A 13980-nucleotide genomic window follows, 5' to 3' on the forward strand; every position below is an offset into this window, starting at 1 on the left:
ACCAGTGTTTTGAAGAAGTGTCAACATTCCTACTGTACCAGTGTTTTGAAGAAGTGTCAACATTCCAACTGTACCCATGTTTTGAAGCTGTGTCAACATTCCAACTGTACCTGTGTTTTGAAGCAGTGTCAACATTCCAACTGTACCCGTGTTTTGAAGAAGTGCCAACATTCCAACTGTACCCATGTTTTGAAGAAGTGCCAACATTCCTACTGTACCAGTGTTATGAAGAAGTGTCAACATTCCAACTGTACCCGTGTTTTAAAGAAGTGTTAACATTCCTACTGTACCCATGTTTTAAAGAAGTGTCAAGATTCCTACTGTACTGGTATTTTAAAGAAGTGTCAAGATTCTTACTGTACCAGTGTTTTGAAGAAGTGTTAATATTACTACTGTACCCATGGTTTGAAGAAGTGTTAATATTACTACTGTACCCATGGTTTGAAGAAGTGTTAATATTACTACTGTACCCATGGTTTGAAGAAGTGTTAATATTACTACTGTATCCATGGTTTGAAGAAGTGCTAAAGCTGCATTAGCTGTAATTTTCATAATTGTTGGTTTCTGTTGAAATATGCCTTAACTTTGAATTATTTCTACTAAATTGTACTTTACTTTTCTTGTACAATTCATTTGATATCCACATATAAAATGCTTTAAATATATGAAATAGGTGTCTATATATTTATTGTCTTGCAAGACAAAAAATCGACCTAGACAAGTTCGTATGCATGTGACTTCTGGTGAACTTTATCTGCACATGTGCTGTAAGGATCGCTTCTTTAATAACAAACCTGATTGCAAAGTGAAAGTGGTTATTCAATGACAAGTAAGACCGACAGACTTGAGCCTTGAAAGAAAAAAGTTTGAATATAATGCAAGGATCATTTTGAAATTTACGTATTGTGATATAATGCAGCTCAAATATGATCAATATTTATTTGAAAACTAATCAAGAAATAGATTAAATGAAATGAAAACAAGACACATGCTTACCTGCGTATCCATTATTGTTATTTTTTTTTTACCAAGGTTAAAGTATTTTTAACCCAGGTGAATGTCCTATTGGCAATCTTCGGAAGTAATGGCGAAAAATAATTAGATCATACCTATCGATCTTCTCTGATTAAAAAAAAGTTGTTTTCACAAATATCTGTAGGTATTATCAACATTAATTGCTTCAATTGCATTACTACAAACTTATTTCATTAAATCAGCAAAATTCAGTAGAATCAAAACTGAACAAAATTGGCAGCTAATGCAGCTTTAACATTCCTACTGTACCCCTGTTTTGAAGAAGTGTTAACATACATACTGTTTTACCAGGATAATAAAACACAGTTTTTCCCTGCAGCAGGAGTAGTAATCTTAGTTTTTTTTCATACCCGCACCACTTGTGTGTGTGTGTGTGTGTGTGGGGTGGAAAGGGGGGGGGGAGTATTTTACAGTGATTTTTAAAACTATACTCAAAGTTGGTAATTTAAAGAATTTAATGACATTTACATTCTAATGGCATACAAAACAAATATAAATATGAAAACAATAATCAATGAAGTTTATGAACCATCTCCTCCTTTGTTATCAAGTGATTTGTCTTATTCACAAGCTGCATTAGAGAGTTTATATTGTGGGACCAGTCATTTAGAATATCATTTGGATCTTTCTGTTGCTGAAAGTTGATAATGCCATCCAGTCTGTCGATCTTTGCTTGGACTGTTTTACTGACCACAAGGTTTGATAGGAATTCTTCTGTCTCCTAGAAAAAAATAATCAACAAACTGTTATATTGAATACATTAACACTATGCTTGTAAGAATACCTCCACTCAACCATCTATGGTAAACAGGTAGTAGATAAGCGATAAACCTGGAAAGTAGAGGCATGATACAAGCCATCATGCAAAAGCAATATACCAAATATGTAAGTTTACCCTCAAAAGAAGCTGAGAAATCTGTTACAGAAAGTTGTAACAGATGGACAAGTTGATTGCAATACAGACCCCATCCAAATAAAGTAAAACAACAAATTTGATTTCAATTGATCCATTCGTTGGGAACTGAGATAATAGCTACAAATATACACGGACGGACAAGGTGATTTTAATATATCACCCACTGGTTAAATGGGGGTATAATATACATATATATAGCAACAGAATACTAACCCCTTCAGCCAGTTCTAATAATTCTGACATTCTCTTGGTCCTTACTCTGGTGTAATATTTGGCCATTACTCTTATATTCTGAAAAAAAAAAAAAAAAAAAAATTGTTACATGTCTGCATAGCAAATTGAGCGGTTTGCTAAAACAAAAATTTGGAACTTTTCTTGCTAGGTAGCCCTCAGGACTATTTGCTAAATAAATTAAAAGGTCTTCAAAATTGTTTTGCGGTCCTTTCCTTAGGGCTAATAAAACTTGGAGAATTAATTTAGGGTGCCCAATGGACTACCAATTTAAATTTCAAGGTTGTCCTCCCTCATATAAGGTAGGCACAGGACTACTAGACCACTGTTAGTGCTGAACCCTGAATTAGTTTCAGTACCCATCAGCCAACATTACTTGGAAAAACAAAAACTGGGTATTAAAACCACAATCAGTAGATGACCTAGAACCTTTTTAATCTTTAGAACAAAATTGAATAAACTTTGAGTCACATTACAAGAATAAAAACTAATAAATCATGTACAGTATAGACCAGTTGTAACTTACATGTTCAACTACTCTGTTTTTAAAATCTGTCCATCTTTTAGCACCACCTTCAAGTTTTGTATTGAAGACATGGGTTGCTGGACTTGAAGCAGATCCCATCTTCAACTCCTGCTCATATGTAGAGCAAAGCTGCTTCCAGTTTATGATCTCTGTAGTTGTAAAACTTTTCAACAATTCCCTGAAAAAAAATGATAATATTTTTGAAATGACAAAGTACACTTTAAGCATATGTCCTTTCCTAATTGACTGCATGTGCAATATGTCCATTTTGCTTGTAGTTAAAGTAGTTAAGGTAATGAAGTACATTCTGAAATGTGTCAGTTCATGTCACATCTTGTCCGACTAATGGAAGACATGGTCTTGAATATAGAAAAATAACACAATTTGGTAAAAGAAAAATTTCAGGACATATGTTAGGAGACTTTCAGTTTGTTCAGGATGCTTGTAAGGATTCCATAGATTAAATAAATTCAACATAAATAGTTCAAACACTGATTGCAAATGAAGACTATTCTCTTTTTGTATTAGAAAATCGTAAATGATATTATGGAAACAGAAGTATGAGAAGAATAGCTTGGAAATGTTTAAACCAAGGAATATTCAAATACAAATTGTACTGACTACTCAATGTTACTTGACCACTGGAATAAATAAACAAGGAACTTACTTGTATCTTGGTATCTCCTCTAGATTTTTATCTTCCTTGACTCTGTGTATCAGATCTGATTGTTCATTATCAAATGGAGCCAGTATAGCATACAATACCACATATCTCAGAGCCTGTAACAAAACCAAAATATCGTTTGTAAAATGGATGAGATTTTCTGTACTACCATGTTTTACTATTAGATTATTTAATCTTTTTTTCAATTAGACGAGAATGAGAAATTCAAGCAAGTTAAAAAATATTAAATAATCTGTTTGTTGCTGTTTTGCTGAAGTGTAAGGTATTAGTTTTCTTTTATTTTCAGTTTGCCTAACCTAAATATGTAAATTTTATAAGTGCTGCAAAGTTTCCTAGAGGGACTATTTTTTGGCGGAGTACTACGTGACATCATGTATGTTGTGCAGCTATACGATAATTTTCATTCTAACTCCACTGGCATGAGATTGAAAATTATTGTATAGCAAAATCAAAGAGATTTTATATAAAATTGTGATAAATAGATTTATCATATACTGTGTTGAATTTCTTCCTGTTGATAAAAATTGTACTGTTTCTTAGTATTTTTAATTCTGCATAGCTATATGATAGAAAGAGGATTTCTTATTGTTTTATCACAGAAAGAAATATGTGCATTTCTGATTTGGTGAATTAAGAAAGATATTTCTTGCATCATAACAAAGTAGGAAGAGCAAGATTCTACAAAAACGAGAAATCAATAAATTACGTTTCCACTGCACAGGCTTTCAAGCGGGCCCTTATTTTCGTAATAAAAGCAGAAGAATCCTAAAAAAGCCATATTTTTGTTGAGAAATTCCTTATTTTTCGAATTTTTAAATTTTTAAATAGTAATTTCCCTTTATATCGTTTGTATTAATGGAATCTAGCTTAGTATACTTTCAGAAAATGAATATTATGATCAAGTAAACACTTCAGAAGACATTTTGGTGGTCATTAGCAGTTCACAGCATTCTTTGGACCCATACTAGTTCAACTTCTAATGGTCGAACTGGAATGCTGAATACAAGTGTTGATGGCCACTGACATGATCTTCTGGGTTGATAAATAGCTTTTATATAGTCTTTAGCCAGTGGTAAGTAACTTGTTTTTCTTCTAGTATTATAATTGAAAAAGAAAAAATGTCAACCCTTATTTTGTGTTAAAAGCCCTAAAAAATCCTAAATTTAGCCCTTATTTTTTAAGAATTTGGCCCTAAAAATAGCCCTTATATTTTACAAAAAGTCACTTGAAAGCCTAACTGCAGTCATCAAAATCTTAAAAAGGTAAGGAGAAAAATTATACATCAAGAATTAGTGGAAGAACTTGTTAAAAACTCAGAAAATACAAATAACAGAAAAGGTATTGTAGAAAGTCATATGCATATTTAATCCCTTTCTGAGAATGGGAGAATTATTTTCCACATATCCCTATGAATGAACAAACCTCTTTCATTTTATCTTTGTCATCTTTAATTTCTGGTGTCTGGTAGACAGCATTATAATGTTTACAGATCTTTAGATAGGATCCTTCATGTTCATCTAACTCTATCATCAACTGGTAGTACTTTAACTTCAGTTCCTATCATATAGACAAAAATATTCATAAAAAAAATGGATAATAAAACATCCTTAACTAAGACAAAAAAGGTTTTGAGAATTCTCAAAATTTTAATTGGCTTTAATTCTTAAATACTTAGTTTTTAAGTGTAAGTATTAGTAAGAATCAGGAAAAATGTAAAAATAAGAAACATGCATGTCAAAAATGTAATTTCACTCAAGGATGCTATTGCTTTTTGCCAATACTATCATTTGATTTCTGCATCAATGAATTTAGTCAGAAAATATTATTTAATAGAATATTAGAAAAATTAGGTTTTTTTGACTGAGTTATCTGCTCTTGAAATGTTCATATCAATATAACTCAATTAACCAAATTGACATGGAACTTCTTGTCTTTTTTACTGGATTTTGATGGTGAAAATAGTCAAATTAAACTTTCAAAATGGTTTTTAATATCATGTTTCACACACTGCCTGATTCTTACAGAGACTGACACTTAAGATTCTCATTTCCATTCACCTGGAGTTGGTGGTATTTCACGAAGCAAAGTTATTCATAATGTTCAAGTTTTTTGTGTTATGTCTTGTTTTCCTTATCTTCTGTTTTTATATGTAATCCAATTGTGTATATAAATTGTAGTAGTTTCCTGTTTTCACATTCACGTCATGTACTTGGATTTCAACAAAGTTTAATTGTCCCATTGTTCACACGTCAATGCTTTTTTGCTAATATTCAGAAAAGATTTGTTAAGTAGAGGAAACAGATGTTAATGACAGGAAAAGTAATTTTCAAGATTCATTTGTTATAAAACCCCATATGTTCTTCAGTGTATTATCAAATAAAACAATACATCCATTGTTTGCCTAAACTTACAGTTGTGCCCACATCTTCAAAGTATTTTGTATTGATCTTTTTACTGATGATCTGGGTTCTGATGTAATCTTTCTTGGCCAAGCAAAGTCTCATTTGTTCTAAAATAAATTCTACTTTTTCCTTCTTTTCCATAGAACCAAAAGTCTCCACCTGAAAATAGTCAATACTTCAGGATGGGGCATAATCTAACAGACATTATTAAAGAGCATCTTCAACTTGTTTATTATAAAGGCAGTTGTTGTTTCATGAGGCATCCATAAAATTTGATAATTATGTGAATTTGTTTCACTTTCTGTAAAATATCGGGCAGAGAAGCGAGGGCAAAGCTTGTGTAAATGATGTTTTAATATGTAAAACTTTAAGTTGATTGTCCCCATTATATACATTTGGTATGTACATGTATTTTTAATAAAAAAATCTTTTTTTGAATTACAGTATAGATGTAAATGGTACATCATATACTTAAAAGACAGTATGAATAAATGCTTTCGATGAAAAGGCAACATAAATGTAAATAAACAATCAACCATTCCATATTGTAATTATTCAACAGACTTTGGTTTTGTTTACATCCTGTAAACATGGCAGAGCAACATAACAAACGCTGTATATTTTTTAATCGCCGATCTTCGGTCATGGTATTGAGGTTGTCAATCTTGGCAAAATGCCCTGAGTTCGGGATTATGGAATTTATTTGCATAAGGTCAGTCATTTTTTAGAAATTTCAAAATTTGATGTTGCCTGTTGCAGGTGACCCAGAGTATAGTTTGTTGTGCATATATTAATCATTTACCATTTCACTCATAAAAGATCTATAAAAGAAACTTATAAGACTGTTATTGGATTGCAGATGTTTTCCTGCTTTTTTGCAAAAGAAGGTCAGTAACAATCTGTTACTTAATCATAATATTCACTATTAAGCATTTATTTTACCTGCAGTTCCTGCAGTATATTGGCAGCTTCTGTGACTTTTCCACCATCCTCTTTAATTTTAGCCAGTGTTCTAGTCAATCTGGCCCTTTCTATTTCAACATATATCTATTAAATATAAAAAAAAAATTAAATCTCTTTTAATGTAATAAACTAGAAGTAATGACAACTTATGATCTGGATGAAGTATGTCTAAATAAATGCAAGTACTGTCAATTTCTTTATCATAATAGATGTACATTACCTCATTTGTGAATATTTGTGTAATGTATATTTCTGTTTACTTTAAAATAACTGCAAACAAAAATTACATAAAGATGCATAACAATAAACTGTGAACATCATATATGCAAAAACAAGCTTTAAAACTATACATATTAGGTAGAACTTTCTAAAAGAGAAACAATTTACATAGATTACATGGTCTGGTAAAATGAGTAATCCAAATGTCTATTGAAATCTGAAGATGCTCTAAGGAAATCCATCAGCTCAAAATTCCACAAACCAACAAAACTTTGACTAACAATGAAACTGTCACCAATGGAAGAAAAGTACAGTCATTTAACCACAAAATATTATAGCCAATACAATGATGCTGTTGAGAGGATAATGTTGGGTTTTCTCTTGATATGATGAACTCCCTTTGGTGTTTAATTAACTGGATGATTGAGAAGGAGATTTTTAATTTTCTATTTAACAAATTTAAATACCTATAAAATGAATATGTTTATACATGTATGTCCTTGTTAGTTGTCCAGTATCTGAGATATTCCAAATGGCGTTTCAACCAAAGGAAGACCAACTTTATTTCCCGAAGTTAACTATGTTACTCACTATGAAGAAAGCAAGACAATACTTACAGAATCCTTTTAAAATGTGGAGGTATTGATTTTTGTGGTTTGCAAAATTCTCATTCATTGGTTAAGTTTTCAATTTCCAGTTCTATCATATTGTCACAGGAATTTTAAATTTCACTGAGAATCAAAATGATTTTTTTTACCATGAAAATTGGTACCCAAAGAACAATACATGTAGTTCTTTAAAGAATTGTGAAATAGCATGCATATGTTTATTTTTTTTCAGAAATTACACAGTTCTGTGGCTGACTTTACCTTGCCTTCAGTAACAGTTCTCAGTGTGTCAATCAACTTCAGTTTGGTATCGAGGTTTGGTGTCTTCTCTACATATGTGCAGGCTTCCTGGATCATTTTTGTCACAGACTAAAGCAAAAAATGAAAATTTGATTGAAGATGCACATAATTATACACATATACATAAAATAAAATTCACACTGGAAAAAGAAAAAGTAATAAGACATAATTGCCAAATGCAGCCATATGTTACTGGCCTCTGGGTGAAATGTTTAATACTTGAAAACTGTAAAAGCCTCATAACTCCTAACAAATAAAATTGATCAATAAAATGGGTGTGAAATAAATATGCACATTTACACTTCATTGTAATACTTACTATCAAGTATGTAGTAATTTCAAAGAATTTTTAGAGGAAGAGCATAAACAAAGTGTTGCTGACAAACAGACAGAATCTTAAATTAGAGATTTAATCATCATGATAACATCAAAAGATTATAGTCATATGTACAAAGGCATATTAAATAATAATGCTCTATTCTTTCACTTGTATGAATTGCAACAGAGTTGACCTATTTTATACCATGGTCTATGTAAAAGAAACATGTAAATGTGTTTGTAATTGTAGAATCAATGACATTAACTTCACAGAAAAAGTGTATACCTGCTTGATTTGTCCTCTTTTCTTTGTTATGATAACAATATTTTCATTCAATGCATCCCAATTCTTGGTCTCAAAACAAAGTCTTACAATAGTTGTCAGTATCCTGCTTGTTGAATGAGTATCTGAAGCCTGAATTTAAAAAAAAAGATTAGTGTGCAAGTATTTACACATAAAGTTTAACTACTCTTGATATACATGTATTATTGATAAAAGCCTTGTTTTTTGTATTAACTTTGCCATCTCTTAGCCAGACACATATTTTTTTTTTAACAGTACTCTAAAATAGTTCCATGGTACATGATGTATCTGTTCATTCATCTTAAATCAGAACATTACAGTAGTTTAATCCTCCTATCATCAATATAAGTCTAAGGAAAGTTATTTCCCAACAAACTTAGCTTGAGGCAAAAATATATAGTATAAATCAAGGTTCAATCAAAAATGATTATAAAACCAGTGATCTTTCTAGCACTCGTCATTTTCGCCAATGATGAAAGACTTTTAAGAATGACGAAAATAATTGAGTCTCATTTTGTCACCTGAAATCTTTGAAAGTACAAAAAACATTAACAGCGAAAATGACAATTTGATTACCCCAACCTAATTACAACTCTCAACAGGTGTCAAAATTTTGTGTAAGCAATCACCTAATTCACCAATTACACTAATCAGGCACCGCACATGGAGTAAATGTTGATGTCTGACCACTCAAGCATGAACATTCAAATGCCAGTAACAATTGCTGCTTTGAAAATTCCTTTACTTCTCATTAACTTTGTCTCAAAATGACATAAAAAGTAATTTAGCATTTATTTTTGTGCATCAAACTTGAGTGTAAACCAAATGTGAGTAATTTTGTCACAACCCCTGTGTCACTACATTTGTAGTTGCATGTCAGCAATATAAATTTAGGATCTTGAAGATATCATTTATGCTATCAATGAATTCATGAGGGACCAATACTAAATATAACTGAAAAAAAATGACATAAATTTGTCATTAACTCTGTCTGGTTCCCAAAGCACAGTTGAAAATTGTGCTAAAAAAATCTCATGAGGCAAAAGTAGGCAAATACCTATTTGAAAATATTTATATCTGTCCAATGTAGCACTGGTGCATGTTAAGGCAGTTTATATCTACACTGTGCTAGATGTATTTTTGTGTTTCTACAAAGGGTGGCAATGTAGAAAACAGCATTTTTTATATGAAATACATGTACATTTAAAACTATGCCAGGGATGTACACTTGTATATTCCTGATTAATGTATAAGAGAGTAAAGGGATTTCTATTTTTGATGATTCTTAAAAGCTGGGGAGTTTCTTTTTTAATTTAATCTCAGGCATGCTATTTGGATTCTCTGGAAAACATGCTTGCATCACAGCGGAAAAAATTCTGTGCTTTATTCATATGCAATGTACATGTACATTTAAGTTTTATTTAATGTCTTTACAAAGCGCTGTAAATAACAGATGATTCTGAAATATCTTTTGTCAGATGCAAATACTACCGTACTTTTAAAAATATACATGTACTCATTTTCTCAAACGAAAGTGACTAAAGCTTTCAAAATCCTGGAAAAAACCTTGTAAAACTCTTTCATAGTAGAAACAGTTTGTAGTAGAAACATAGTTTAGTTTGAAACTGGAAATTTGGAGATACATTTACACTATGACAAATTTTTCATTTTTTAGTTACCAAGTATGACCCAAGTAAGCAACATTGGGGTAATTAGTTCATTCATGTTATCTGAGAGTGTTAGTTTGGTTAAAAATAAAACAAATCTATAAAAACTTGTAAATAAATAACTGGAAAAAGTTTGTCAGACAAAACTATGATATGTTATAGTTAAAATGCAGCATTCACTTACTGTTCTTGTTTGCTTTTCCAATGAAAGAAGAATGTCAAGTGCCTCTGTGAGTTTTCCTTGCTGAAAAAAAAATTTACAAAATTGTGATTCACTGTTTTACAATTTGCAGTTTGAGTCAATTATTTTTGCAGACATAGACAACAAAAATCTTATGACAAACTACCTGATTTTAATTCTAATTTTCTCTCATATCAATAACACAGTACTTAGAAGATATTTTCATCTATACCCTGAAAAGATGTTAATGCATGTAATGATGATAAGACATTCAAATGTATTTACACATACATGTACCCAAAAACAGTCCTACATGAAGGACAACTATCAGACCACAGTCTAATTTTCTTACTTCGCCTAAATCAAGTAAATGTACATGTACAACAGTTTAGAATTTAAAAAAATAAATTTATATCATCATGACATGGATTATTTCCCAAAACTTCAGTACCACAAATTCAAACCCCATAAAACACTGAGGTCCATTTCTTGCAGAATTGCTCAATGCACTGGATTTGGCCTCCTATTTTGACCTTTTTGGTCTTGAGTTCTTCTTGTATACAAGTTATATTGGTATGTAAACTTGCAGTAACTATCCTTGTACTACCAATATGGTGCACAATACTGATGTACAAGTATTTTTGATGCGACATTCAATTTGTATGCTTCAAATGGGAAATAAATGGTATAAAAGTTAGTAAATAGTAAAATGAAAATTAAGAATCTGATATACCATGAGGCACAAAAAAAAAAAAAAAAAAAATCTGCAGGATACAAATGTAGTAGAAAAGGGGTTTCCAGCATATGAAATTTCTCCAAATTCAGTATTAAGCATGCAATGCTACCTTTTATGTGAATAGAAATTAGTCTTAAAGTTCATCATATTAACCACCTGAGAAACTTCTGTCATTTGAAGCAAACACTACATAACAACCATTGAAGTGCTTCCAAGTCGTATGTGTGAATTGATAGGAACTACTCAGACATTTTCAAAATAGCCACTTCCAGTTCAAGAGATCATGATAAAACCTTGCATTCTTTGCCAAATTCGAAACTGTTTGACTGACAATATTACATGATAAAACCCTGCTTTCTATGTTGCACCCAAATCTGTTTGACTGATAATTTTACAAATATCTGGAATGTCCATGGCCAGTTGTAACTGATGAAAGTATCTTAAACAAACTCAGTAAAAGTGATCAATTGTACAAAGTCTACTTCTTGAAAAGGGAAATTAATTCGTTTTGCTTTGCTCCCACTTAAGGCCAGTGCCTTCCACATATCATTTCTTAAAGTTATTATTTTACCACTATGGAGTATAATCCTGATGTATGAGTAATGTGTTGTAAAGTTCAATTGTTCAGGAGATTTATTTAAGGTTCATCAATACCTTTCGACAAATACATGTATGGGCTCAATTTCACCATAAATTTCCATCGGACTACAGACATATCTGTGTATCCAGCAGAGTTTTTAGGCATATATGCAGTATCCAATAGATATAAGAAAGTAACATTTATTTTATGTAAAATTATACTAAAAACTGAGCATGCTATTGCTATTTTATATTTTCTGTATTAATTTGGCCGAGATTGCTAAAATTAACTAAGCAGAAATACATTCACATGTAATGTTTTGGGATGTTCCCTATGTGTTAAAGGTAAACTCTAATCACATTGTTGTTCAATAAAGACATTAGCCACCTATATACAATAGGTGATTAAACTCTGTAAAAGCGTGGACCATAACAAATGAATCTCTGGTGTTATTTTTTGGGGCAAAATTGATCAAATTAAACACAGCAAAAGTCATGTTCGTCAAAAATATATAAATAATTCAGCCGTCATGTGAAATTTATTTTCATTTAGCTTGTTGGCGAGGCATAAACGTCAGATAAAAAAATGACATGATCTTCTGGATGGAAGTCAGACTGAGTAAAGTTAGGTCAGTTTTTGATATAACTTCACAAAAAACTGATGTAACTTATACACTCCCAAAAAGAGTATTAATGGACGTATCAACAACTGGATTCTGTATACTTATGGCCAGAAAAAGCATCAATATCTGGGTTGTACCTTCAGTTTCAGGAGCTTAAAAATAGCATCAAGGCAACTTCATTTACATATACTTTGTAAATGCAATTGAGAACCAAACCAGTCTTGGAAAAAAATTTGCTAATTTCGATGATTAAAAACAAATCGAATCAAAGGTTTTTCCAAGATAAGGTTAGCCAAAACAGCCTCGACTTTTATAAAAAATCAGTATTACCCATAATTCTTGGGTTCTTAAAAATTAAGTTATAGCGAGCGCCACAAAGCATTGTGAGCTCTAATGTTATTACATGTACTTTCTAAATTTCCCTTACTGTTCCCCAGTATACTAACGAAAAAAAGTAATGTCCTGGAAGTAACAAAAAGTGACTGTCATTTCAGAGAAAATTCATCATTTCCTTCAATTTCTTGTTTGGAATTTGCAGCTGTCATCTGAATTTTGTTTACATCACATGATATGTGTAAAATATTCCCACTACCCATGGAGAACTGTAATATTTCCGGTATCTGTACAGATTGATCTGACAGGCCAAAACTGAAATGGATGTTGCTAGAGATGCCCTTAAGGATAAAAAATGTAAAGTATTGCAAAGTGCTATAAATTTATTGACCATTTTGAGAGGAAAGTGGGGTAAGGGGTTGGAATTTTGGGGGAAAAAATGTTCAAGTTATTAATTTATTGAAAAAAAAAAACTCCCCCATTAATTAACAAGACAGATTTTCAAATAGAAATACTGATCTTGCTTGCTGGTTAAATATAAATAAAAATATTGCACTCGTGAAGCAAACATTTTCATCTGGGTCAACCCTCCTCTTCGTAATGTCCATTATTATTTTTACAAATCTCGCACAGATGGTACATGTATGGTAGAGCTCATGGTGCTCACTGCTTTAGGTAATGCCTACCCCATATTAAGAATAATATATCAAAACAGAGCTGACAAATCATCAATGTTTTTTTAAAAATGTTTCTATGGCAGTTTGGGAGCGTTAAAAGGTTTCTTCTTCCTCATATTCCACATCTAGGGGATGCTATGCCTTATAACTTTTCTAGATATGTAGGTTTGTCCGTAGTCAGGGTGAAATTGAGGCCATATCTGTCGAAAGATGATGAACTTTAATTGTTGTTTATCATTTTTTTTATTACTAATATTAGAACAAGGTTGGTTTTGGCATTCAATGGTCAGCAATGGGCTGTGAACAATAGGTTTCAATTCTAGAGACCTTGGCCAACTTTTCGCATTTCGGGATCTTCTCGTCAACAGTGGCACTATAATCAACTTCCATCTTCTTTTGCTGCTCGCTGCTACCGGTGTCTTCCATCGTGTCCATGATGATTTTGTGCTTTCAATTTCAGTTCTCACCGTTTCTCGACACCAACGAGATTTTCAATATAATACAAAGACTCGTAATCGGACATGTTGTACCCTCTGAAAAAATAAACCTTATAAATAAATAGGATACTGACACATAAATCTTATTTGTCACTGAAATAGTGACGATCCCACTTTATTTTCCTCTACTTTGAATTGTAACAAACTGACATTAATTTGCAAGTAAATAGTATTTCAAAG

At 31.6% G+C, this 13980-nt stretch overlaps 1 protein-coding gene across 1 annotated transcript; it reads right to left on the bottom strand.

Moving 5' to 3' along the window:
• Positions 1–1472: 1472 nt before the first annotated feature.
• LOC148619646 (26S proteasome non-ATPase regulatory subunit 12-like) lies at positions 1473–13789 on the bottom strand. Its single transcript, XM_088579802.1, has 11 exons — positions 13631–13789; positions 10359–10418; positions 8490–8618; positions 7847–7954; positions 6738–6842; positions 5805–5954; positions 4816–4950; positions 3376–3488; positions 2709–2886; positions 2165–2242; positions 1473–1756 (listed from the first exon to the last, which is right to left on the bottom strand). The coding sequence occupies exons 1-11, from the start codon at positions 13736–13738 to the stop codon at positions 1547–1549; spliced, it is 1374 nt and encodes a 457-aa protein (XP_088435928.1). The 5' UTR covers positions 13739–13789; the 3' UTR covers positions 1473–1546.
• Positions 13790–13980: the final 191 nt, after the last annotated feature.

This window comes from Perna viridis, chromosome 4 (genome assembly GCF_037379345.1).
Source record: "Perna viridis isolate PV_CMFRI_1.1 ecotype Kerala chromosome 4, ASM3737934v1, whole genome shotgun sequence".
In the NCBI taxonomy this organism is placed as follows: domain Eukaryota; kingdom Metazoa; phylum Mollusca; class Bivalvia; order Mytilida; family Mytilidae; genus Perna; species Perna viridis.

Bases quoted from the DNA above. Each gene is read 5' to 3' on its own strand.
- LOC148619646 (XM_088579802.1), bottom strand. From the start codon at position 13,738: ATGGACACGATGGAAGACACCGGTAGCAGCGAGCAGCAAAAGAAGATG. The intron at 7,955-8,489 runs GTATACACTTTT...TTTTTGCTTTAG, and splicing joins AAAGAGGACAAATCAAGCAG to TCTGTGACAAAAATGATCCA. The intron at 4,951-5,804 runs GTAAGTTTAGGC...TCTATATGATAG, and splicing joins TTGAAGATGTGGGCACAACT to GAACTGAAGTTAAAGTACTA.